Consider the following 27,774-nt stretch of genomic DNA (forward strand, 5'->3'; position numbering starts at 1 on the left):
AGATATGCAAACTTGTAAAGCTTCATTTCAAGAAATAAAGAGTCACACCCATCCAATTCATATTTTCTCCATGCATACAGGAGTATTTCATAAAATGACCATCCTTAATTATCCAGTAAATTGTATCTCCATTCTAATTAGACAAACATGCCCTAGACATTTCAGACACTTTTTAGCAAAGGAATGGCATATTGTGTAAAATATATTAGAAGGCCAAGACAAGCAGCAAACAATCATTTGTCTCCAGCAAAAAAATTACACAAAATTCCAAATTTAAAATATAAAATCCCCAACATGTTAGCTGATATAAGTATTTGGCTGTATAGAGTAACTGTACACAATATTAGCATTTCGTGAAAAGTTTGATACTTCCTTTACTAAATATCAGCAGTTAATATGAACTAAATAAACTACTTCACTTCCAAACTTACCGTTTTACTGTATCCGTACCTAACAGATGAACCACTAAACTCACTACCGGATTAGTATGCTGATATATACTCTCAAGCAGAATTCAATAACATTAAATGGAAATAATCCCAAACTAATGGGATATTGCTGGAAACAAATATTTCTCTGCTCTTGGCATGCCTTACAATTAACTTTTAAAATGCCCCAAAAAATAAGCAAAGTAAAAATATACTGAACACTCAATGGCAGAATCATGATAATACTTGGAATACATTGGTCTGACAAGTGGATGCGATTATTGCAGCTTCCTGTCAGGCTCCATCGACACCCCAGGCATTTGATGGCGACATACATCAATGGTATCCAAATCGGATCGCTTTACTCGACACTACCCCTCTGTGTGACCATCTGAGAGCCTTCATGGCCTGATGCTGTGAAAGCCCAATGTAAATGAAGGATGGATGGGTTGTGTAGCCCATAAGATGTCAACTTTCAAGAACAGATCAGTTTCATTTCATTCTCCAATTCAGAATTATTTTATCAAAAGAAAATCACCACAATTGTACACCCATTTTTGGTGTAGATGTCATGGTGCTGTATGAAATATTCAAAACAACCGAACAGGTGAATATGCATTCGGAACTGACTGATTAAGTTTGATTTCAAGATACAGAAATCAGATACCCTGCTCGGTCTATCTGATTGGCTGATTTGAAAGTACACCTCACATCACATGACCTTCTATTGAGATTTTATCCTCTTTTCACACAGAGAGGTACTGCATCAGAGGAAGACCTAATATTAAACAAATAAAGCATTTGCAGTTGTCGGAAAGTAGTAGCTTTCTTGTCACTAGTTGTCAGGAATCTAGTAGCTTTCTTGTCACTAGTGGTCAGGAAAGTAGTAGCTTTCTTGTCACTAGCTGTCAGGAATCTAGTAGCTTTCTTGTCACTAGTTGTCAGGAATCTAGTAACTTTCTTTTCACTAGTTGTCAGGAAATTAGTAGCTTTCTTGTCACTAGTCAGGAAACCAGAAACCCCAAACAACAGATCTGCATGGCTTGTTTTCCAGTTCAAACTCAACAATAATGCTGAGAGATGGCCCATATTAAGTGATCTTTTAGTAAATGCTTTTACCCCTGCTACATCCTGGAGATGACCATGGCTGTGGCCTTTGTCGGCATGGCAATGTTGAGCAAGATAATCGTGAGTTTGGAAGGCATTATGGCTCAGTACAACCTCTTCTCATAGCTAGAACAAAAAAGATAAAATAGAAATAACAAAATATAAACAATAAAAATATACACTTACTAGAAATGTTAATCATGCATAATGAATGAAAGGGAAATTCAGTAAATATAATGATGTTTAGCACTAAGCTAAGCCTGTAACCTGTAATAAATGTGTGGGTCATTTGAGTGAGTGAGTGAGTGAGTGAGTGAGCTTAACTAGGAGGCAAACCTTAGATTTGAGTGAGTGAGTATGGTGCTAGCAATATTCCAGCAATATCATGGCGTTGGACACCAGAAATGGTCTTCCCACATTGTACCCATGTATGGAATCGAACCCAGGTCTTCGGGGTGATAAGTGAACACTTTAACCACTAGGCTACCCCACTGCCCCATGGGTCAATTGACCCAGCGGTTGATAGAATGAGCAACAGCCTAGTGCCTGGGCACAATGACACACTAATCGCCACACTGTGACAATCAGGATTGGGATGTAAAATTAAAACTGATCCGACAGTGTGAAACAATCATGTTGAGTGTGACACAGTGTGAGGCCACACGTGACTTTTGTAAAACTGACTTGATAAAAATGTAAAGCTGAATTTTACACATTTGTAGGTAGTCCTGTTAAGTATTTACTGTTGAAAAATATTTTTTTCTTTATTTAACTTTAACCCCGTTTCGTGGTTACCACCCCAAAGCTTGTTATCAAGTACCAAGACACATGTATGTAGTGAGTTAAAATGTAACATTGTATTGGCATCTTTTCTTCCTTACAGGTATGTAATCGCTGTAATGACAGAGCCACTTACTTGTGTAGGCCGTGCACTCCTCCCTCAATCTGAGCAGACGTCGTTCTCTTCTCAAACTTTAGTTCACCTGAATACATCATCGACCTACAAAATAAACATTCGAATCAAGCACTCTGTATGATGAACGAAACAACAAAAATCCAAAACAGGTATTCTAACACTAAATGCTTCTTTTCAGATGACGTGATAACATTGAAATCTGAGAAGATCTTTAGATGGTGTCTTCTGGTTTTAATGCTCTTTCCTGCATGTCCGTATATTTGTAGTGTTTCAGATATGGTTGGTGTGCCAGTGGTAAAACTGACAGTGACAGTAACTCGCCCATTTCTGTCTATTAATGATGGCAGATAATATGATCTAATTGTACCCATGTGGGAATCGAACCTCGGTCCTCATCGACTGACGAGCCAACTTTTAACCACTAGGCTACCCCAATCACTCGGCAGATAATATGATCTAGAGCAGGAGAGACCAAATAACAGGTGCTTCCCTACTTTCCAAAGTTATAATCTATCGCATTCTAAATTAACCAGTTTAACACAGCTCCTGTTCATCATCATAAATACCTTGAACCCGCTTGCTACTGTAAACTTGGGTTTAGGTGGGTGGGTGAGTTAGTGAGTGAGTATGTATGGTTTTACATTGCTTTTAGCAATATCACGGTTGGGGAAAACCAGAAATGGGCCTCACACATTGTACTCATGTTGGGAATCGAACACGGGTCTTCGGCTTGACTAGTGAATGCTTTAACTGCTTGGCTACTCCACCGCCCCTATGTATCGTTTGGACCCTATTAAAAAGCACTGAGTGAAAATTACTGTCACACAAGAACAATTTTGAGTAAGACAAAGGTAAATGGACAGTGACATCACTTCTGAAAGAATGTGAATAAGTTCAGGGTATGTATCATAACAGAATGGAGATAGATTGTTGATAATTGTCTCATATGTATTACTTAAACTTTACCCTTGCAGAGTCATAATCCTTCATATTTCACCCTTACAACCTCAACAGTTAACATGTCTCACAATCCTTCAAATTTCACCCTTACAACCTCAACAGTTAACATGTGTCATAATCCTTCATATCTCACCCTTACAACCTCAACAGTTAACATGTGTCATAATCCTTCATATCTCACGTTACAACCTCAACAGTTAACATGTGTCATAATCCTTCATATTTCACCCTTACAACCTCAACAGTTAACATGTGTCATAATCCTTCATATCTCACCCTTACCTCAACAGTTAACATGTGTCACAATCCTTCAAATTTCACCCTTACAACCTCAACAGTTAACATGTGTCATAATCCTTCATATTTCACCCTTACAACCTCAACAGTTAACATGTGTCATAATCCTTCATATCTCACCCTTCATATCTCACCCTTTCAACCTCAACAGTTAACATGTGTCATAATCCTTCATATCTCACTTTTACAACCTCAACAGTTAACATGTCTCATAATCCTTCATATCTCACTTCTCAGGGTATGTATCATAACAACCTCAACAGTTAACGTCATATTACTTAAACTCCTTCATATCTCCTTTACAAACTCAACAACCTAACATGTTCTGTGTCATAATCTTTCAGCAGTTATAATGACTGAGTTTGGCGTATTGTCATAATCCTTAGATATCTCACCAGCAACCTCAATACACATGTCATAATCCTTCATATCTTACCGGCACACCGTTATGCCCATGTGGGGATTCTAACCCGTTAGTTTGGCGACGAGCCAACGCTTAAACCACTAGACTACCCCACCGCCCCTTCAGCAGTTATAACCAACTCTCGCTCATCAATAGTAATACAGAACTAGTATTCTACTTCCAGGTATCTTCTCATTTCCCTTAAGCAGATCCATACAATATTTAGATGAAGTTATCAGCTATGAACTATATTTTATCTATCTGAAGAATAACAAAACCACATGCAGAAGCCGCAGTTTGTCATCAATTATGCTTATAAGCAAAGAACATAATTCAGTTGAAGCAAACTAAAAAAAGTCTTGTTTTTACTCAATGCACTTAATCTGCAAAGAATTTACAATAACGTTATCTTTGAAATAAAAGAGAGCTGGTAATAATTACAGTAACTTCACAGCCAACTATGAATCAATATAATAAAAATCAGACTTTTCACTCCATAATATCCCTGACTGAAGGTCTGTTGACACATCCTAAAGAGTGTGAGTGAGTGAGTGAGTTTAAATTTACGCTTCCTTTTTCGCAATATTCCAGCACTAACACGGGGGGGGACACCAGAGATGGGTTTCACATATTGTACCCATGTGGAGAATCAAACCCGGGTCTTTGGTGTGACAAGCGAACGTATTAACCACAAAGCTACCCCACCGCCCCACAATAAGGAGTGAGTTCTCTTGGAACGTCAACATATTTTCCTGTTGTTTCAGAGCGCAATGGCATCTACACCACAAATGGTGAACTATCTATCTCACATTTGTGTTCTGTCTTGTGATTTTTCAACAAAAACAAAAAATATATTTAATAAAATATTTAATTTAGATTTTGAGGTCACGGTTCAGTCTGGGTTCCATCAAATTCTATTGAGGTGTTGTCAGCTCTTGATGCAGTGGGGTGTTGTATTAGAGTAAATGATGCTATATTAAATAAACACTTTACATGATCAAATCTGGACCAGACGAACCAGTGATTGAATGCATAAACAACAGAAACAATAAAACGGCATACCCTAAGCACTGTAACCAACAAATTTCTTATTTCACCTGCTCTCATACTGAGGATTGGATGTCAAGCAAGGGGACAACTTCTACAGCAAAATTCCAACCAAAACAACATGCAACATCTACATCTTTCTTAGCAACAAAGTTTACAACACATAGTGGCAGCTGCACATACACTTTACTAGTATTTCAGAAACCAAAATAGCCAGGAATGAACTTAAATGACAAAAATGAAATTTTTAGAGTAAAATTAATATTTTATACTTATCCTGACTCATGCTTATTGCTTGTCTTCTTCTTCTTGCGAACATAGTGGAACACGTGTATCTCCCAATTGAAGTTCCCTTCAATTAAAAAATCACTAATTAGTACTCACCACGAGTTACCTCCCTTCCACAAGCTCGGGAACGAGGGCGCCACCTGAACCCATGTGCCTCACTCTCTCCTTTTGTTTCGAGTCCGGACACTTTATTTTTCCAAAGAAATCCAAAGTTTTAAGTGGAGAGGACGGAGGGCTTACCTCAGGATAAGTATAAATATATAATTTTACTCTAAAAATTTCATATTTTTCCTTATCCTGACTCATGCTTATTGCTTGTAAAACCGACGGAAAAGGAGGTGGGAATATATATACTTTGGATTTTAATAATTAGTGATTTGAACTGTATGATTGTAATAACCCTATGGGAACTTCATAAAGGCACTGAACTGATGAATTCCTGCTGTTTAACTTCTATCAGCTGCCATATAAAGGTTATTACAATTTATTGAATATGATAAAGTATATACAACATTAATGTAAGCTGAAGCTATTAATGTGATAGTATAAACTTCTGTGAGTTTATAGTGGATACTTTTATAAATTAACCAAAAGTATTAAGCTTAAGATATGCATATATTTAAGCTATAATAGTATAGTACTGTGCTTAAGATATAATTATAACTTAAGTTGTATAATAGTAACCAACTCCTTAGAGTTTGTTAGCTAATACATTTATGCATATGACCATATGACTGAGCTTAAGGATTGATGAAACTTAAGCTGAACATATATATATAGTAGCAAAACTCCTAGGAGTTGTAAGCTATATATAGTATGATATAAAACCATAGTACTGAGCTTAAGATAATAAATTAAACTTAAGCAAAATATATATAGATAGCATGTAGCTATTAGTACTGTTATCAGATAAGTATAAAATCTGTAAGATAGACTTATCTTCTCGATGGAACTGTCAACTGTTGAGCGAGGACCATGGGACCGGAAATGGTGGATACCTGAGACGCCCTCGGTGGTGATATCTCTCAGATAGTGGTTGGCAAACACCATATCGGATCTCCAGAAACATCCTCCATTATGGTATTCAACAAGCAATTCCCATGTAGAGCGAGAGTTGAGGCTAGCACTAATTTCGGTGAGGATTAGAAGCTCTTGGAGGGTCGAGTCCCGTGCAGCCTTGTAGGCACGTAGTATGACAGTTCTGATCCAGATAGAGATCGTGAGTAGACGTGAGACTTCGATCTGGCGTGAGCTGTAGATATAGGGATAAATAATCTCTTGAATTTCCCTCTGCTCTGTTTGGATCGTTGGAGATATATTTTCAGTGCCCTCACTGGGCATAGTTATAGATCCATCGTATCAGCGTCCAAGCATGGATGAGAGAGCTGGGACGTGGAATAATCTGTCTGGTTGACCTGGCAGTTGGTTTTCGCCATAAAATCCCAGCCGAAGTCCCAGATGAGCGATGTTATGAATATCATCAAAGCGTGTTCTCTCAGGAATCCAATGCGTGAATCTCTGACATCCTGGCGGCCGTAGCTAGTGCCAACAGGAAAAGGTTTTGTGGGTCAGTGATTCAAACGATGTAGATAGCAATGGTTCATAAGCCTCACTAAAGTGAGGTGTTGGAGCACTATATTTAGATCCCAGGCTGGAGCGTGAAACTCCGCTTCTGATCCTCCAATCGAACGCCAGAACAAAGCGAAAGTAACTCTGATGTTTTTTGTTAACTTGACGCCGTCGCATAGTTATGACAGAACTTATGGCTGCAAGATAAGTGGACAAGGTTGAGCCTTTAAGATTCTTAGCTCGTCGTAGATAACATAAGAAATCTGCCACTTGAGGATGTGCAGCATATCTGGCTGTAAACTTTCTTAGCAGCCGAATTGACAAAACTGTGCCATTTGTCATCGCATTGCCACGAGTTGAGTTACGAGTGCAAAGCGTGACCGCTTTAGTCGCTCTGGTAGAATAACCTCTCTTATTCAGACATGCCTTGATACAATCCATACGTGAAGTTGGAATGCTTCTGGTGTTTCGTGGCACTTGTTTGGTGTGCGGATGTATCAATAGATTGGCGCTTGTGGGGAGCTGAAGAATTGGTTTTCCCATTACTTGAATGAGATCTGGAAACCAAGTTCTTGCTGGCCAGTAGGGCGCTAATAAAATCAGATGGAGGCTCTCATGCTTGACTGATTTTCTGTAAGACTTGTGGAATCAACGCTGGAGGCGGAAAGCGTGCCACGCTGAGTCTCTCCCACGATATGCTTAGTCGCCCGCTGCCCATGCTAGTGGGTCTGGCACTGGCGACATGAATGTTGTCAGTTGCTTGTTGAATCGAAAGTGGCTTTTAATAGGTCTATCAGTGGAGATCCTATTTCCATGATTATTTGATTGAATATCTGTGTGTGGAGCATCCATTCTGTCGGGCGACGGTTGGTGTGGCCGGTGAGCGCCTGCTAATACATTCTTTGCTCCTGGAATGTGGCAAGCTCTGGCGTGTATGTTTAGATTGTCGGCCAATCGAACAGTCTGAAACATCGAGTCAGTAGGTTCTGTGACCTTGTTGAACCTTGTTTGTTCACATAAAAACGCCACTGTTGAATTGTCTGTGTGAACCATCAACTGAGCCGCTCTGTAGTATGTTGCTCCAGTGACTTATGGCGCTTATGACTGCTTGCATCTCTAGCAGATTTATGTGACATTTGCTCTCTTGATTGCTCCATAGGCCTGATGCTGTCCTGCCAGCAAGGTGGGCTCCTCAACCTTGTAGTGACGCTGCCTAACGTAGAGATGTGTGTTCGATTCGCACTACTAAGGAGACGCCTATGCAAACATTCAATCTCTTGGTCCACCAGAGTAGATGTGGTTTGACATAATCTGGTAGACTGAATGGTAGAGGGTCCTCGAGATGAGCATTGATGAGGACTTGTAACGGACGAATTGAAGCCTGCCTCTGACTGTCAAGTCTTGAGCTGATGTGAGTAGTCCCAATAGGCTCTGCCACTGTCGTAGTGGTAACGGAGAGAGTAGGGCTTGAGGAATAAGTTGTTGGATCTTGATCCATCTGTCCTCCGGGACTACAATACGATTCTGAGCTGTTAGAAATCGTATACATGTACCTAGAAATTGCTGATCTTGCGTTGGTTCTAGGTCCGACTTGAGTAGATTTTACTAACCATCCTAATTGTGTTAGTAGCTTGATTATGAAGTTCAGCTGTAGTCTGAGACGCTGTGGATCTGGATCCACTTGTATACCGCCGCCTAGGTAAAAAGCGCCATGGAAGACCTTGACGATGTAGGTATGAGACAATAGGCTTGGTCACTCTTGTGAATACCCAAGGGGCGATGTGATTCGGAGGGAAGAACCTTCCATTGGTAATGTTTCCGCCTAGGATAAATCTTAGATATTTCCTTGAGTTGGGATGAATCGAATGTGTAGATATGCTGCCTTGCAAATCTATGCTGGCCATGTAATCTTTGGGACTAATTAAAATGCCGGGTTATGTAAGTGTATCATCGCTAAGCGCTGGTGGTTTGCATAGATATTCTCTGTTGAAGATGCTCATGTTGTATATGAGACTCTAAACTTCTCCTTGGAATTTTTCTTCGGCACTAGGAAAACTGGGAAGTAGAAACCTGAGTGCGATGTTTCGCTGATCCAGAACTTCTAAGGCCTGTTTGTTTAGTAGAGTAAGTACTGTTTCTCTTAACATAGGTAGTTGTGCTGGTTGAACGTTGAACCCTGGGGGTTGACTGTTAACGAGGCTTGGCCTTGAGTTGTATTAGATATCCGTGCTGTAGGATGTTGGATACATATGGATCTTGTAGTATTCCCCAGTTTTCCCCAGTGTAGCTGAAGGCGCCCACCCACTTGAGACGGTTGTACTGGAACGGCTGGGGTGGAAGACTCCAGTCGTTCGAACCTGAATTTCATCGCCTAAATCCATCGGCACCTCTGGATGATCTGCCTTTAGCTGATCCTCCCTAAATTTGTTGTATGGGCTGACTTAAAAGAATCCTTGGGATCTTTAGCTGCAGCTAATTTCTTGTCCCGCTTTCTGTAGCCTCAAAACTTAGACTTGCCCCGAGTATCTCTGTGTTGACTGTTTAATGACGCTCGCTAAGGTATCCATGGATCTGATCATAAGAACCTCTCTTGAGTCTTTAGATACTTCTTTGGAGACCTTTGTCTATGTTGCCACCAAACAGTAAGGGCGATGACCATGGAGCTGTGTATAGAGATTCTGTAAATTGTTTATCCCAAGAGCAGGAGGCTAGTAAGCCTTGCCGACGAGCCATGGTAGTAGTTTCAGTAAGCGCTGATAGGTGCTCTGTAAGAATTGGTGGTCTCTTTTCTGCATGAGTAGAGCTGAGTAGATCATTCTATCTTCCTCCTCTGTAGAATTCTTTGAACTTGGTGATGAGAGTTTCATTAATCGCTTCTAGATCTATTCAATCCAAAGAACATCCTCCTGGCGATCTAGTTGTTTAATTTAAGCATCGCCTACTTTGTAACTTCTGGACTTGGCACGCTGATTAATTTAAAGTTGTCATCAATATCCTGGGCCTTGAAAAGGGGTCCATATTGTGTCCAGCAAATTTCTTGGCATTGAAGACCGGGAAATGTGTGAGATTGACTTTGAAGATTTGGAACAGGCTGTATCCAGATTAGCTGGTACCGCTGCAATCGGATCAATAGGAGGTAAGGTGATATTGTCTACATCATCATCCTTCATCAGGTAAGTCTGAGTTGAATTCTCGTTCTTCGAAGATGGGGAAGCAAGTTGTAACTCATTCACCATCCAGTATCTAATCTCAGCATCTGAGAAAATGATACCTTCTTCCTCTGATGTAGGGTCACATGTCGGAGTCCTAGATCTGTAGGAAGATCTATGAGAGGACTGTGGTGAACGGACTGACGAAAGTGGCTAGTGTAAGGAGACCTTGGAGGAGACATCCTCGGCTAAACGCTGGGGACTTCGCCAAGCTCTTCTAAATCTTCTGGGCGCAGGTAGATATGGAGCCACTTAGCCTTCGCCGACCTTCGCGAATGTATCGAGTCAGTCTCCTAATCGACATATGAGCGCTTGCTTCGCTGCGAATCGACCTCTGTGTTCTACAGGGTGTGGGCTCGCTGAAGCCTTTCTCCGCGATGTCCTCGCAACTGGATAGGCTCTAGCTCCTTAGCGGAGGCGCCTGGGACTTCCTTTGCGGTGATTGCTACGGCTGGGTTGCCTTTCAAGCGAGGCGCTGCCAGTGGGCTCTGGGGCCCTACGCTGCCAAGGGGGCTCTGGGGCCCTGTATGACTTATTAAGGGTTGGGCTCTGGGGCCCGTGGCTCTGGGGCCTCTGTAAACCATAACGGTCCTCCATCAGTCTCATGATTTGGTTAACCAGGTCGCCTGGGACGGTTCTGCGCTGGCGCTGAGGGTGGCCTCTCTCAGAAAGTGACGGGACCTCAATCGTAAACTCAGGCGCCAGCGTAGGGCATCTCTGGTTGTGTGTTTATCTGTGCTGTAGTGACAGTAGCAGATACTGGACGCTTCTTATGACGCATCTGAATGATAATCGAATGTCATCATCATATAAACATAATTCTGAGACAGGTAGAATATCGGAGGCAAAATTATTTGTAGTTTTCAGAGATTTCCTTTGACGGCTGTGGACCTGGGGGTTCGCGCACGCTGAGATGATGTGGACGCTTTCCTAGTCTTAGACTGTGAAGACGGAATGTCTTGAGATGCAGGTCGCTTGGACATAGCGGATCAAGGCCCCACGCTTATCCCCGAGGGAAATCTCCGCATGCCACCAGCCGGTGGCGGGTCATCAGTCAACAGTTGACAGGGTATAATAGCTTCTGATCTATTAGCCATGACTGAAGATTGTTTATAGATTTATCTGCCTTCCGCCTCAAAACGGAACATAAATATTTATCAAAGGCAGAAATTGGTAAATTAATACATAATTTACAACGAGAAACAATAGAACATGGAGTAATGCAACTAGGGCATTTTAAATGTGGATCGGTAGCGGAATAACGTAGTTTACAACCTGTGCAGATTCTCATTAACGTGAACTGCTGAACAAACACGGCCAACCGTGAATAAAACAGCAGAAACACGACTAATAATCAATGCAAGTTGAATAAGGATACTAGTTACACCTCTATAACTGAATATAAGAGGTACTAAACTAAATATAAATAAAGGATATAGTGTGTTGGGAGACACAGGCGCTCTCACGTCCAGCTCACTGGGCGAAGAAGGAGAGAGTGAGGCACATGGGTTCAGGTGGCGCCCTCGTTCCCGCGCTTGTGGAAGGGAGGTAACTCGTGGTGAGTACTAATTAGTGATTTTTTAATTGAAGGGAACTTCAATTGGGAGATACACGTGTTCCACTATGTTCGCAAGAAGAAGAAGACAAGCAATAAGCATGAGTCAGGATAAGGAAAAATAAATCCAAATTAGTTACACAACTTCTCATAATTCCAAACTTCAGCAAAGAAATCTTCTGCCGGCTCCACGTGTCTTGTAAAACTAAAGTATCCCCCTTGTCTGCAGAGAGAAGGAAAACACCTGGTTGCTAGCCGTGTCTTCACATATGGCACTGGGAAACGTTCAACATCAACACATATCTACAAATTCTGTTCTGAACATTGGCTAAAATTCACATACAGTGAACTACATTTATGCTGAACACGCTTGTAACAAATGAGTTAGCATGGCTTTATGCAGCGGTTAGCATTATTCCAACAATATCATGACGGGGGACACCAGAACTGGGCTTATTGTACCCATGTGGGGAAGCAAAGACAGGTTTTCAGGGTGATGAACTTTAGTTTTATCCATTAGGCTACCCCACTGCCTTCATTTGTAATGAAATGACGGATATAACACACTACTTGTTTGGTCCATGCCATTTTCTGTAATTTTCAGTTGAAATGCGTACAAACCAACTACGGTTATAACAAACTGAAATTAGTGGTCCACTTCAGTTCGCTATATCCATAGTTTACTGCAGGCGGTAAGAAACCTGCAGCCTTACACTGTTCAGAATCATTTTCAAACAATTTTTCCAACAAAATGAGAAAACACAAGTATTCTACACCAGTCCAGAAAGTAAAGATTTTGTAAAGAAAACGATTTAGACACATCTGGGTAAAGGATTAAGACAAATCTAAGAATATAGATTTAGACCTGTCAAGGAAAAGATTCTTGACCTGTCAAAGGAATTTCGACCTGTGATGTTTCTTATACCTGATAAATTGTGAAAGTTAGGGCAAGTTCGACTACTACCAGTATCTGAACAAGTTGCATAATCCTGTTCCAGTCATTGTTGACATTGTCAAGTTAGTCAAACTAAACCCCCCCAAATAAAGAATAAAATACAAATAAATATCGGGGAAATGTTTAGCCCATCAATAAATACTAACAATTAACATTTTATTTCATGTTATCAAACTTTGAAAAAGAAAGAACAAAGAAACTGTGTATTGATCATGAAGATACTTGTTTGCTTCAAGTAAAAAGCAACCACCTCAGTAATTCAATCCCTTTGCTTATTTGCTTTAAGGTTACGCTCATCATCAAAAACATGATGGGATGTGTAGCAAGTGAGTGAGTGTGGTTTTAAATTGTTTTCTCCACTTTTCTTGTACAGGACACCAGTAAAAGGCTTCACACAATATATCGTTAAAGGGAATTGAACCTAAAGGTTTGGTGGGATGAACAAACAGTTTTACATCACTACAGCAGTGTTCAAAGTTGGTGGTGAAAACTGGAAAATATTAAAGGAATGCTTGAATTTTCCTGATCCTTTATATGTTTCTCTCAGTATATCATTACAGGGAATTGAACCTAAAGGTTTGCTGGGATGAGTGAATGTTTGCACCACTAGGCAACCCTATCACCATTTTTCTCTCAAGACCAGAAACAAAACAGCAGGAAATTGATGAGGTTAAACACTTAAAGAAGCAGTTTTAGTAAACTGAACACAGCTTAAGATATTCACATCACATAAATCAACACAAAACTATCGTGATGAATATTCCGTCGTGTTAGACGGAGAAATGCAGGTTACATGTTACACCAGGGACATCCATATTTTAATCCTCACTCAGCATTTACACATGCACAACTGTCCACATATCACAAAGATGCATCAAAATATGAGTGTCTACCTTCAAACTCTTAACAAATTACATGCCGCTAGTTTAACATAATTGAGGCACAAATCTCAAAGAAATGCATTTTGGAGACAGTTGTATCTCCTTAAGCTCAAGAAACCTACCTCAAAATGGAAAGACTTTTGGCACCAATGTCTTGGCAGCCATGTTTGATCCCAGCTATCAGATATGGAACGAACTTCTGGATGGAGCCTTTGTCAACGATGGACCCTGATACACCTTGTGCTACTTTGATTTTATCACTCTCGCTGAAACAGATTAAACAGTTGTAAGTACAAGCACATATGTAGTGGTACTTTGAGCTGATGATAGGGTAATGGATAGAACACTTCATTGAAGCTATAATACTTTCATGCATGGGAATGAAGAATATTTATGAAAGGAGGAAATTATGATGGTTGTTGTTGGTTTGTTGTTTAACGCCACACTCAGCAATATTCCAGCTATAGGAGGCGGTCTGTAACTAATCGAGTCTTGACCAGACAATCCAGTGATCAAAAGCATGAGCATCGATCTATGCAAGTGGGATACGATGACATGTGTCAACCAAGTCAGTGAGCTTGACCATCAGATCCCATTAGTTGCCTCTTACTACAAGCATGGGTTGCTGAAGACCAATTCTAAACTGGATCTTCAAGGGTGGAAAATTATGAAACCATATGCTTTGGTATTGACATGTAAAAAAATACAGACTTTCAATGATTCCATTTAATGGAAATTTATCCTTTCCCTTGGACAAACAATTAGGTCTGGGGGTTGGAAATCTTCCCTAGATACAATTAGAATCCTACAGTGATTATTATATGCAACAAAGACAAGGTCAAACCTGCACCTGAAATATCGACTCTGACTACTCCGATGAGTCTCCATGGCGTCCAGAGATCCCATACCCCGATACTTTTTTAACCGCACACCATCAGCGAAGAAATATTCTCCGGGAGCCTCTGTGGTCCCGGCCAGTAATGAACCCATCATGACTGCAACAAATACAAGCTATCGTGACTGAGTGGAGCTGGTGTGTGATATGAAGATGAACTATCATTACTGCAACCAATACAAGCTATCGTGACTGCTCGGAGCTGGTGTGTGAGATGAAGATGAACTATCATTACTGCAACCAATACAAGCTATCGTGACTGCGTGGAGCTGGTGTGTGATATGAAGATGAACTATCATTACTGCAACCAATACAAGTTATCGTGACTGCGTGGAGCTGGTGTGTGATATGAAGATGAACTATCATCAGTGCAGCCAATACAAGCTATCGTGACTGTGTGGAGCTGGTGTGTGATATGAAGATGAACTATCATCACTGCAACCAATACAAGCTATCGTGACTGTGTGGAGCTGGTGTGTGATATGAAGATGAACTATCATCACTGCAACCAATACAAGCTATCGTGACTGTGCTGTGAAGATGAACTATCATTACTGCAGCTGCTGTGTGAGATGAAGATGAACCATCATCACTGCAACCAATACAAGCTATCGTGATTGTGTGGAGCTGGTGTGTGATATGAAGATGAACTATCATCACTGCAACCAATACAAGCTATCGTGACTGTGTGGAGCTGGTGTGTGATATGAAGATGAACTATCATTACTGCAACCAATACAAGCTATCGTGACTGTGTGGAGCTGGTGTGTGATATGAAGATGAACTATCATCACTGCAACCAATACAAGCTATCGTGACTGTGTGGAGCTGGTGTGTGATATGAAGATGAACTATCATTACTGCAACCAATACAAGCTATCGTGGACTGTGTGGAGCTGGTGTGTGATATGAAGATGAACTATCATCACTGCAACCAATACAAGCTATCGACTGTGTGGAGCTGGTGTGTGATATGAAGATGAACTATCATCACTGCAACCAATACAAGCTATCGTGGACTGTGTGGAGCTGGTGTGGAGCTGGTGTGTGAGATGAAGATGAACTATCATCACTGCAACCAAATACAAGCTATCGCGGACTGTGTGGAGCTGGTGTGTGATATGGAGATGAACTATCATCACTGCAACCAATACAAGCTATCGTGACTGCGTGGAGCTGGTATGGAGATGAACTATCATCACTGCAACCAATACAAGCTATCGTGACTGCGTGGAGCTGGTATGGAGATGAACTATCATCACTGCAACCAATACAAGCTATCGTGACTGCTCGGAGCTGGTGTGTGAGATGAAGATGAACTATCATCACTGCAACCAATACAAGCTATCGTGACTGCGTGGAGCTGGTGTGTGATATGAAGATGAACTATCATTACTGCAACCAATACAAGCTATCGCGACTGTGTGGAGCTGGTGTGTGATATGAAGATGAACTATCATTACTGCAACCAATACAAGCTATCGTGACTGTGTGGAGCTGGTGTGTGATATGAAGATGAACTATCATTACTGCAACCAATACAAGCTATCGTGACTGTGTGGAGCTGGTGTGTGATATGGAGATGAACCATCATCACTGCAACCAATACAAGCTATCGTGACTGTGTGGAGCTGGTGTGTGATATGAAGATGAACTATCATCACTGCAACCAATACAAGCTATCGTGACTGCGTGGAGCTGGTGTGTGATATGGAGATGAATCTAGATGAACTATCATCACTGCAACCAATACAAGCTATCGTGACTGCTGTGGAGCTGGTGTGTGAGATGAAGATGAACCCATCATCACTGCAACCAATACAAGCTATCGTGACTGTGTGGAGCTGGTGTGTGATATGAAGATGAACTATCATCACTGCAACCAATACAAGCTATCGTGACTGTGTGGAGCTGGTGTGTGATATGAAGATGAACTATCATCACTGCAACCAATACAAGCTATCGTGACTGTGTGGAGCTGGTGTGTGATATGAAGATGAACTATCATCACTGCAACCAATACAAGCTATCGTGACTGTGTGGAGCTGGTGTGTGATATGAAGATGAACTATCATCACTGCAACCAATACAAGCTATCGTGACTGTGTGGAGCTGGTGTGTGATATGGAGATGAACTATCATCACAATGTGAAAACAATTGAAACGTTTTCTTTTACTGCGGAGTTACCAACATCATAGATAGTGCCTTTCGCTGAAACATCCCACCCCTGAATGAGATTATCATTGGGTCTTCTCATATTGAGATCAGCTAATTCTTTTGGCCATGCCTTTCTCTTGGACTTCCCATGTTTGGATTTTGTTTGTTGACAAAGTGTATAGTAACGAGAAATGTATCCGTGAAATGCATGAAAACAAAAAAAACAAAAGAAAAGAAAAAAAAATCTCAAAAAGAAAAAGAAACAAGACAAAAGAAAATATTTGGGATCCGTTCATATCTGGACGTGCTCAGTTCTTGGTCTCTCATATTAAGGTAAGTTAATTTCCTGGTGTGCCTGTCTCCGTTTCTGCCCATCTCTTGTTAAAATGGGTCTAATACATGACAGTAGCAGTAAAGGTCCTGCTAGAAAGTCAGTGTACCTTTGAATGTCCAGATTTTGTCACAGGTGAATGTCAAGAGTGAAGCATGGAAACAGTGTAAAAGAAACAGGCAATAAGTCAATGTTTAAAGATCATCCTCCCAAGATCTGCCCTTCTTTGGGTCTCCCAACGCCTACCTGTGGATGCTCCCAGTGACAAAGCCTTGATGATATGTCCAACTGATGAAACGCCTCCGTCAGCAACGACTGGCACTCCAAATCGGCGAGCATACTCGGCAACTTTGTAGACAGCAGTACCCTGGGGACGACCTACTGCCATTACTGGAACAACAAGCAACATCATTATCAGATCAATATTCATCTTCAAAGTGAATCCTGAGCAAGTTGTAACCATCCAACCACTTAAAGAGTGTAATATTTTCATTCGAAACAGTTTCATTTGAAGATATAGAAATTACATATGGTGGCCTTAATGCCATCTCATTCAAACCATGAATTTATAAGCCTTGACACAATTTGGTTCATAAGGAACTTTGTTTGACATAAACTTCTAATCATTCAGATCTTAATTAAGAGAGGTATTGTAGTAGAGTGGAAGATCTTAACGAAAATCAGAAGACGTTAAAGCGGTGTCCACGCACCTTCCTGTGTGATGCAGATAGAGCCGCTCCCCATGCCGACCCTTAGTCCGTCCACGCCTGCATCTATCAGATTCTTCGCTTGAGCTGCTGTGACCACTACAACATCAAACACAGGACCGTGAAGGTACAGGTTAGAATGAACCTTCAGTAATCTGAGCTTAACCAGTAGGTGGTCAGGCTCGCTGGCTTGGATGTCACATGTCATCGGTTCCCAATTGCGCCAGGTCGATGCTCATGGTGTTGATCACTGGATTGTCTGGTCCAGACTCGATTATTAACAGACCGCCGCCATATAGCTGGAATATTGCTGAGTGTGGCTTAAAACTAAACTCACTCAGTCAAACACAGGTATATCATGGCTGATGGCACAGTAAAGAAAAGACAAAATAAAGAAAGCAATTAATAATTACTTGCCCATATTTCAACATACCATCACACACAAACACATGTACATGGGTATATGTATGAACGCACATGCACCTACTCACACAGGTAAATCTTTCAAGGATGGGGTAGAAAAGGTCATTATACAAATAGAAAAAACATCTAATTTGGGACCAACGATTATGGAAGGATGAAGTAAAATGGGGCTAGTTTGGCCCACTTGAAACAATTCCTAAATTGACAGCAATTGAATTCCATTCACTACTTTGCCTTGCTTTGACTTGTCAGTGATAGTCAGCAAAACTGCTTCATGTTGTTAATGAAATGATGTAAATCATTTCACTTCCATACCCTTGCACAGAGATCACAAAACACAATCAGGCATCCTAAGGTACCAAATTATTGTTAATGACTTGTTGCAAGTTATTTACCGTTGCCTCCAATAACCTGGAGATCATGGTACTTCTGTTTCAGGTAGCGGATCAGATTAATCTGGAATATGGAGTTGCCTTGTGAGGAATCCTGTCAACAGAAAAAACACACGCTGTTTATGTGATGTACTAGCAAAAAACTGGATTGCTATATACTGCAACACAGGAATGCAGATCCTTTACATAGTGATGAATATCAGCATGGTCAGTTTCTGTCTGTTGGCAAGGTGTAGGAAAAATCACTTCTGCCGTTTTGTCAATAAACTAGGCAGGGACAGATCATTTGTGAATGAATTTATGTGCATTTCAGGTTAAAAAGTACAAATAAAGAACACATTGTACCAATAGTGTGAAAAACAGATCAGAACACAGAAAACACACTGTAACACACCACACACATATCGTTTGGAAACATATTGAAGCATACTGGTAGTTCTGAGCATCAGAACTCTAACACAGTAAGTTGAGCGAGTCTCTTCCACCACACAGTGCTAAGATGGCCATCATAGGTGAGGTGAGGTGAAATTGGGTTTAACGTCGTGCTTGAGAATATTTCGCTCATATGACGACGTGCATGCGTGTGTATGTGTATGTGCGGCTGCTTGTACTAGCCCAGATTAAGCTGGTTTCATAGTGCTAGCCCACTGAGATACCATGCCGCAGTGAAGCATGAATACCCTACTCAGACACATTATACTGACTCCGAGCTGACCAGTCCTTGTTGCACCCATTAATGCCGAGCGCCAGGCAGGGACCAACAAGTGACATATTTTAACGTCTTTTGGTATGATGCGGTCGGGGATCGAACCCACGACCTTCCGCTCTCCGGGCTGATGCTCTAACCACTACACCACGGAGGCGGTCCGCCATCATAACCTGTACAAGCTGATCAATGTTACTTACCAACACAACAACATCCACCCCTGCCTGAACAAGCTGGTCAATACGGTCCTTGTCCTCCTCATGTGTGCTGACCGCAGCACCAACCAACAACTGCTTCCTGCAACAACATTCACACTATCTCATCCATTGTCAACACAGGTCTGCCTGAAAACGTGCTGCCAATATGCAATGTATTACTGACACACATTTCGTCGGCAAACAGCAGGAGGCCAGTTTTAACTCAGGGAAGACAAACAAACCTTAAACTTTGTGGAAACCAACCACTGCCTGACAAAAAGTAATGTTAACATCAGAAACCACAAAGCCATGGGCATGTTGCACATGTTGTCAGCAGGAAATAATGACAACTAAGCCATGAAGGCTGATCACTCATTGGCTTTCAGCTTTCTAGAACAATAAGCAGCATAGGAATAACAATGTTTCTCATCTTTCTACATCTATCCATATGATCATGTACCAGGATAACTTTGATATTTGAAACAGATCAGATACATCAGGTCATCGGAAATACATTGTCAGCTTTTCAATCCTTGTATCTAAACATGAAGCATCATTTATGTTGGAAACAGTACAATTACATGCCACATTGCGTAAATTTTCCCCCATCATGTCCCAAACTGCCTTGTAAACATGCACAAATCTCTCAAATTGTGTAAATTTTGAGATCGATACATTTTGAATTGTGACACACCCAACTCACTTCTCATCCTTGGAAGCCAGAGGAAACTCTCGGTTCTTCTTTGTGTCTGTTCTGGCAATCAGGGCCACCAGCTCGTCCCGATCATTAACGATGGGGAGTTTACCTGCAGACATACAATACACAACTCTACATAAAACAACTGACTGAGTTTAGTTTTACGCCGCTTTTAGCAATATTCCAGCAATATCACGGCGGGGACACCAGAAATGGGCTTAACACATTGTGCCCATGTGAGGAATTGAACCCGGGTCTTCGGCATGACGAGCCAACGCTTTAACCACTAGGCTACCCCACAGCCCCCTACATAAAACAAGACTTGAAGAAGCCGTGGTAGCTAGCAATCAGGCCACCAGCTCGTCCCGATCCTTAACGATGGGGAGTTTACCTGCAGACATACAATACACAATTCTACATAAAACAAAGATTTGAAGATGTCAGGGTAAGAGAAACAATTCGCATTTTGAACTTGTTGTTTCTCTCCTTCCATGACATCTTCTCATTCAATACACAAGGACCACATATACTAGTATGACCTACTATATATGTACAATATACAATGCTGATAATATATAATGCTAAAGATAAAATTATCCCCATATGGTGAAACATAACCAGTGTCATATATATAATATGTGCACATATCACTTTTGCCCTGCAACCATTGTTTCTGTATTTCATCGTCTGTGAAATCTTTAAACAATTGAACGTGATGTCAATGCTTAGATCACATACTGAATGTACCCCTCAGACAATAGTAAACTGGCATGTCTCACATGACTCTTTTCTCGCTGGAAGAAAACCCACCTTTCTTGCTCTTCTGTAAGATTCCATTGGCTTCTTTGAGCGTCACACCTGCTGGTGCCACTATCAGGTCTTCATATGGCGTCATCACCTACATGAATATCAATACGTTACCATGGTTACAGACAAGCAATGTAGCATTCGCAGCTGCTAGCTCCCACAAGTCCTGATAAGCATCTATTCAAAATCAGACCATCATAGTTTTCTTTTTCATCAAAAAGAATAACCAACACACTGTAATTGATTTTCTTAATCATCTTACAGTCTCATTTGGATTGTTAGATGAATATTGTTTTTAAATTTTGGTTTGGGTCCTCATAAAAATGAAATCTGATGGTGATATTTTATTTTGTTTAATTGTAACTTTTCAAAGTGATCTTTCTGTTATTGGCCATATATAAAAACTGTGTCATTCTGATTTTATCTTTTTGTAAACGGTTCATTTTTAATGTTTGATTTTTAATTTTTAACAGACTGACTGACTGACTGAATTTGGTTTGATTTTTAAGCAATATTCCAAACTCACGAGGACAATTTTTTTCATCCTCTGGTAAATTCTTCCTTTGGAATAACATAGGTAGGGTATTGCTTCCTTCGGGAAAATGTAATTGAGATGATCTATTCCACGCCTCGCAGGGATTCGTACACCTAGCATATCTTTTCCAACCGGGAAATATTTAAAGTGACAAAAATTATCAAGCCTCATCAATGGTAAAGCCTTCATTGGTAATTAGGTGAATTAGGATGGTGAATTAGGATGCCTTTGAATATCAGGTGTCTGGGATTTGAACAAACGATTTATGCTTCTGGCACATGGATGGACTGAATTAGGACAACCTTGACAGCTAGACCACCATGCCCTCCGTCCCAGCAATAGTACCACAACATCACTTACCTCTGAGATGGGAGTGTGGTACTGGTCCCTGGTAAAGAAGTCGATGTCTCGCTGCGTAACGAGGCCGACAAGCTTCTCCCCCATGTGTCCCTTATCTGTGATGGGGATGCCGGAGAAGCCGTACTGTCTCTTGGCCTGCACGATGTCGGCAACTGTATGACTGGGGGACATGACCACGGGATCCAGGATGAACCCTTGTTCGTATTTCTGTAAAAAATATGATATTAGTGAGTCAAGGTGTACATATAAAGTATGCTGTTTTGTCAATTAATAACAATGGGAAACATCAGTGAGTGAGTTTAGTTTATGTCGCTTTTAGCAGCAATATTACGGCGGTGGATACCAGAAATGTGCCACCCATGGTGGAGTGAAACCTACAACCGATACGGAAATAGAAAAACACATTACCGAGCCACCTGATCGCTGATGTCAATCAGGCGGGGGCGTGGCTAGGGCGGGAAATAGAGATCCCAAGCTTATACGTCAATTGGCTCAAATCAATTATGACACAAAGCCCCACCCCCAACCATTACAATGGAAAGTAATGTATGGGGACATGCCGAAACAACTCCCAACCCTAATATAGTCCGAACCAGCGAAGCGTGGCGAGAGGTATAAGGGTAGGGAAAGCGTAATCACGCTTAAAAGCCAATAACCCAGGAGTCGAGCTAATAAGTACTGCAAACTAATGCTCGAATGCACCCCTCCTGTTTGGAAGAGGGCTTTGCCGGGACCTCGCTAAAACCCAGAGAAATTATTAGCCTCGCTAAAAACCTTCTGAGGGAATCGAACGAGTACAAATGCCATTGTACGAGTGAAAAGCAGGATAAAACACCCCCACCCTCTCTTGCCTTTAGGTGAAGAGGACGTATGTACACCCAAACCCCACCCAACCCGAAAGGGTGGTAACATATCGACATTGAACACAGAACCGATACCAATGACCAGTTACTAACTTGGTCAGGGTGGCAGTACAATCTCCACTGGAGAGAACAGAAAGACCGAACCGAGCACGATCCTTAGAATGTGTGTCAAGTCGGTAACGGCGAATGAAGGCGTTCTGCCAGCTCCAAAGAGCGACAGAACCAATCTCTTCATTGAGCAGTGCCGCTGTTTATTGCCAACAAAGTGGCATCTGCCCTACCCAGTCTGCCTTCAACCCTTCGGGGGGAAGTAAACCTTAGCATTGTAACCGAACAAGCCAATGAGATAAAGTCCCCAGTCTTCCCGCCACCAAACAGAACACATGGGTACCGTATGGATCCATTTCGTTCGTTTGTTATAGTCACTCCAATGGGTGAGCAATCGCAAGATCGGTCCCCGGTGTTGAAGGCTGGGTAAGGGGTGGAAAGCAATATCGAACTGAGAGTCAATGGGTATCGCATGGATGTACCCAACCCTCTACCAGAGCTCACCACTACAAGTAAAGCATTCTTCCACGTCAACAAGTGAAATGAGAGAGACGATATACTTGAAAAGTCTGGGCCAGACAGCCAATTGAGAATAATTGGCAATTTCAAGGTGGGCTGGGTTGCCGCTGAGGCGGTCGAACCCTGTTCATGCCACCTACGAAGTGCTGTACGAGAGGGTGCTGCCTAGGCAGAGCACCATCGAATGAGGTGTGAAACGTGGAAATAGCCATGGAGTACCTGGGAATGGTGGAGGTCATGAAGGCTCTGAACCAAAACGAGGTTATAGTAACTCCAATATCCGAACTAAATCCGCAGAATAGGGATTCTGATTTCCCCCTATCTGCACACCTGAGCGTGCCCCACCTATCAACACACTGAACTGGTGTCGAATCCCGCCTCGAAGCCAGAATTGTGTCTGCAACGGCTGCAGGAATTCCGCGTGTCTGGAGGTTAGACCCGACAGAGGCCAAGCCACCCAGTGAATCCGAGGATTGGTGTGTATTCCGCTCAGAGTGAGAATGTCTGGCCGAAAAGGTAATTCGAATCCTGGCGTGCGGGATTGAACACCAAGCTGACTGCTGTCAATTCCAGCACATTGATGTGCAGGTTGTGACTTTGTTGTCAAGAGACAGCAGGTCGCCCAGAACATCGCCCCAACCCGGGAGGGATGTATCTGGCTGGACTAAGAGCGACGGCGTCTCCAGGGGGAGCCCCTTGGAGAGACGCCTGACGTCTGTCCATCTGATTTCGTGAGGTGGACAATTCGGCCCAGTTTCGTAAGAGTGACCAACACTGATTGGCTATCTGGGCTCTAATAAACCTCAATTTGGTGAATACCCTTGGTGCCGTAATGTAGCCTAAGGGGAGCACACGAAACTGGTAGCATGTCCCGTCAAAGAAGAAGCAAAGGTAAATCTTAAAATCAGGGTGCAATGGAACAAGGAGGTACGCGACCTCGAGGTCGATTGACGTGCGCCAATCCCCTGTCTCGACAGATGATATCACCGAGCCCGGTGTCACCATCTTGAAGGACAGTACCTCTATTAACTTGTTCAGCTCTCAGATGAGAATGGGTCTGAACATTCCGTTTTTAATGGCAACGAGGAAATAAATGGAGTCAAACCCCACATTTTCCCGACCATTGGAAACCACCTCGATGGTTGCCTTGCCCAGCAGAGACTGGATCGGCATGGAGTATATTCGCCATCTCCCGGGAAGCCGACCTAGGTGTGCGCCGCACTCCGGCCGGGGTTTGCAGCAGAATACAGTAAACCCCTGCAGTCGGCAACATAACGTTTTTCAGTGCCTGGGCACCTGAGGGATTAACGAGAAGCTCGACAGACTTCCGCATTCCTCGAAACAGTCCCGGGTGCCATAGGCCCATAACCACACTCATCATTTGGCTGGCACAGCTACAATGCAGTCCCCAGCCAGATGAGAGTTGACCTCCGTCAGGTGCCATCCAGAGTCGCCGATGAAAAATCACCAGCGCTCTTTCCCCTTTCCACCAGCTCTCTCAGCAGAGCTGAATGATGCACCGAGTGGAGCATACAGGGGAAAGAACGGCAGACTGACGGTAGAATGTGAGGCAACACAGCCTGATTCTATCTCGCATTTGCCTCAGGGACAAACCTACTCAGTGTTAAGTTCAAAGTAGACATCAGGCCGAGACCTGAACTACCGGCGCCGGGAATCTGCGCCCTACCAGTGCCGAAGCCCGGGTCGGTGGTTCGAGTTCAAACCCCGATCCCAAAACACCTGGGAGTAGCCTGACAATGCAGGGTTTCCCTGGTGTATACAGGTAGACCTTGGTGCGTCGAGGTGATTGGTAGCTCCGTCACACTCAACAGCCTCTTGGCCAGGGCGTCGATAGACATCAGGCCGAGACCTGAGCTAACAGCCCCGGGAATCTGCTCCGTACCGGGGCCGAAGCCCAGGTCGGTGCTAGTCCGACCCCCGGTGTCAAGAGTGAGTGAGTGAGTGAGTTTAGTTTTACGCCGCACTCAGCAATATTCCAGCTATATGGCGGCGGTCTGTAAATAATCGAGTCTGGACCAGACAATCCAGTGATCAACAGCATGAGCATCGATCTGCGCAATTGGGAACCGATGACATTTGTCAACCAAGTCAGCGAAACTGACCACCCGATCCCGTTAGTCGCCTCTTACGACAAGATAGTCGCCTTGTTATGGCAAGCACATGGGTTGCTGAAGACCTATTCTACCCCGGATCTTCACAGGTCCCGGTGTCAAGACACATGGGAGTAGCCTGGCAATGCAGGGTTCCCCTGGTGTAGACGGGTATACCTCGGAGCGTCGAGGTGATCGGCAGCTAGGTAGCTCCGTCACACCTGAGTTACCAGTGCCGGGGATCTGCTCCGTACCGGGGCCGAAGCCTGGGTCGGTGCTAGTCCCCAGGTTCAGAGAGTCCGAACCCCGGTCCCGAGACACATGGGTGTAGCCTGGCAATGCAGGGTTCTCCGCTGCTGCTATAAGTAAGAAATCAATCGTTAGTGTAGCAACATTGTTTGTTGGTGAGGAGTAGGCGGGGGGACGATAAAGGGATTTCCCTAGAACCTTTCATCAAATATTATCCCCATACCATACATACAGATTGAGACTCTTTTACACTCATCATATCGGTAGGAGAGCAAACTCGACATGAACACCATGCACGTCTATTCAACAGAACGACACCATGAAAGTGAGGTACGAGGTAGATGGCGAGAGTTACCTGCTTTGGGCTGTAGGGGGCCCGGTGGGGCCCTGTAGGGGTGGTCTCACAAGACAAAACGTGTTTTTCGTTTTGTAAATATTTTATTGAAAAATATAGTTACAACTGTCGTAGGATTTAAAATAGACATTTTAATGCTTATATGTACCCCAAGCAGGACTTCTTCTAAAATAGAATGTGTTGTTGTAATATTAAGATAAATGACGTCTTCCTAATTAAAGAGAAAAAAACACTTAAGGTCCATGTATCTGATGTGCATATCGATCAAAATATATCACATTAAACAGTAAACTGCTTCATCAATATTCAACAGCTGACTTATCAATATGAACATTTCTTTTGCCAGAGGCCTAATTAACTCCTGACAAGCCAATTTTCTCTTTTAGAAAATAAATCAGAAATATTGTCAGGAATTGATGACAAGTGTGTCAATATCCAGATTAATGACAAAAGGCAACTTCGGCATTAGAGTATTATGGATTAGCATCACCATGGCAACATGCTGGCAGCGACCAATTTGATTCTGTTTTTATGTACAAGAAATCAATAACATGTTTTCGGTAAAGGAATATAAGTAATACTTCCCTGAAAGCTAATTATGAGGCACCAATTTCACTGAGCCGTACATCATGTGAAGTAAAGACATCGCCAGTCACGTCACTATCAAAATGTCATTGTTGCTATGGATAATGGGAATGGAGGGAAACTTGTAATGGAAAAAGTAAGTTAAGATCAGTAATGGAATAACAAAGGATGCGTTTATTAGCCTTTCACATGTCAGTCTGACTCACCGGCCAGCTTGTTCTATTTATTTTCTTTGATGAGAAGCTCCTCAGACACTGTTAACTGATGTTTCACATCAAAGTGTATCTCGGTATCAGGATAAACAAAATTTAGTTCCATCTAACGGTCAAAGAAAATGAAAAATAGCTGTGCTTCTTTATGTACTGCCATCTGAGACTCAAGGAAAAAAAAGAGAGTTCTTCTACTAATATGAGTCTCCCTGCATCAATCTTATCTTGTTGCCATAGTAACTCAAGTTCGAAAGTGAAAAATGAAAGCAAAGTGTACTTGCCTCCCATAGAAGTTCAAAAATCATTAACACAGTCTTCAGATTAACTTAAATTTATGGAGAGCATGTTTGTACAAGCACGCCTTTTAAATCAGAGTGTTGGTTTAGTTATACGCCACTTTTAGCAATATTCAAGCAGTAACACTACGGGGAAATTCAGTGTTTTCATACCGTCATTTCATTAATCATTTTAAAACCTTTTCTAAAATGTCTAGAAATCAAATCATTTTGTCAAAATCTATGCATTTCTTTGATGGATGGACGCTATATTCCCAGAAGAAAGTTAAATATTGAACCGAAACGGTCCAAACCGAAGGCCTTGTACCGCAATACGTACTGTACAGTGGTAAAAGCATACTGTTTCACCCAGGGCTACAACATACCCATATAAGGAGTCTAACTCTGGTCTTCAGCGTGATGAGCGGATACTTTAATCACTAAGCTACCTTATCTCCCCTCCTTTCCATGAATTTGAAATCAACAGCCAATAAAAACGATTTTTCTCACGGAGGTGTTTGGCATATGTCTAATCTAAGAGCTACGGCCTTGTTTGAGTTGATGTGAAACAATTAGTCAAATCACACGACTCCAAACATAATCTTTCCACAAGCAACAAGAAAAATATCTGCATTAAATAGTGAAACTGAATTAGACCCATCCACGTCTTTCACTAAATGGACCCGTGACGATCCGGGTCAAAATTGGTCTTCAGTAACCCATGCTTGTCATAAGAG

General features: G+C 42.2%; 1 protein-coding gene and 1 long non-coding RNA gene across 3 annotated transcripts in view; one reads left to right on the top strand and one right to left on the bottom strand.

The window, feature by feature from the left end:
- Positions 1 to 1,326: 1,326 nt before the first annotated feature.
- Positions 1,327 to 27,774, bottom strand: part of LOC124291205 (inosine-5'-monophosphate dehydrogenase 1-like) — a 50,318-nt gene continuing 23,870 nt past the window's right edge. Inside the window, exons 6-17 of one of the 2 annotated variants that reach the window (XR_006902164.1) lie at positions 21,824 to 22,030; positions 20,932 to 21,019; positions 20,128 to 20,230; positions 19,428 to 19,524; positions 18,525 to 18,615; positions 17,710 to 17,805; positions 17,246 to 17,389; positions 14,466 to 14,610; positions 13,738 to 13,881; positions 11,924 to 12,002; positions 2,452 to 2,535; positions 1,327 to 1,661 (exon numbers count right to left, since the gene is read on the bottom strand). Coding sequence is in view for 1 of the 2 variants with exons in the window: in XM_046728141.1 (XP_046584097.1) it covers positions 1,640 to 1,661; positions 2,452 to 2,535; positions 13,738 to 13,881; positions 14,466 to 14,610; positions 17,246 to 17,389; positions 17,710 to 17,805; positions 18,525 to 18,615; positions 19,428 to 19,524; positions 20,128 to 20,230; positions 20,932 to 21,019; positions 21,824 to 22,030 (1,221 nt within the window). In the remaining variant the exon portion in view is untranslated. The remainder of the gene's footprint in view (positions 1,662 to 2,451; positions 2,536 to 11,923; positions 12,003 to 13,737; positions 13,882 to 14,465; positions 14,611 to 17,245; positions 17,390 to 17,709; positions 17,806 to 18,524; positions 18,616 to 19,427; positions 19,525 to 20,127; positions 20,231 to 20,931; positions 21,020 to 21,823; positions 22,031 to 27,774) is intronic. The other variant, XM_046728141.1, reaches the window with a different exon arrangement.
- On the top strand, positions 11,479 to 27,773 carry LOC124291206. The gene is made up of 3 exons (XR_006902165.1): positions 11,479 to 11,490; positions 18,803 to 18,809; positions 27,201 to 27,773. It is a non-coding gene; the product is annotated as an uncharacterized LOC124291206 (long non-coding RNA).

Source organism: Haliotis rubra, unplaced genomic scaffold (assembly GCF_003918875.1).
Source record: "Haliotis rubra isolate DU_JTF1 unplaced genomic scaffold, ASM391887v1 Scf486, whole genome shotgun sequence".
In the NCBI taxonomy this organism is placed as follows: Eukaryota; Metazoa; Mollusca; class Gastropoda; order Lepetellida; family Haliotidae; genus Haliotis; species Haliotis rubra.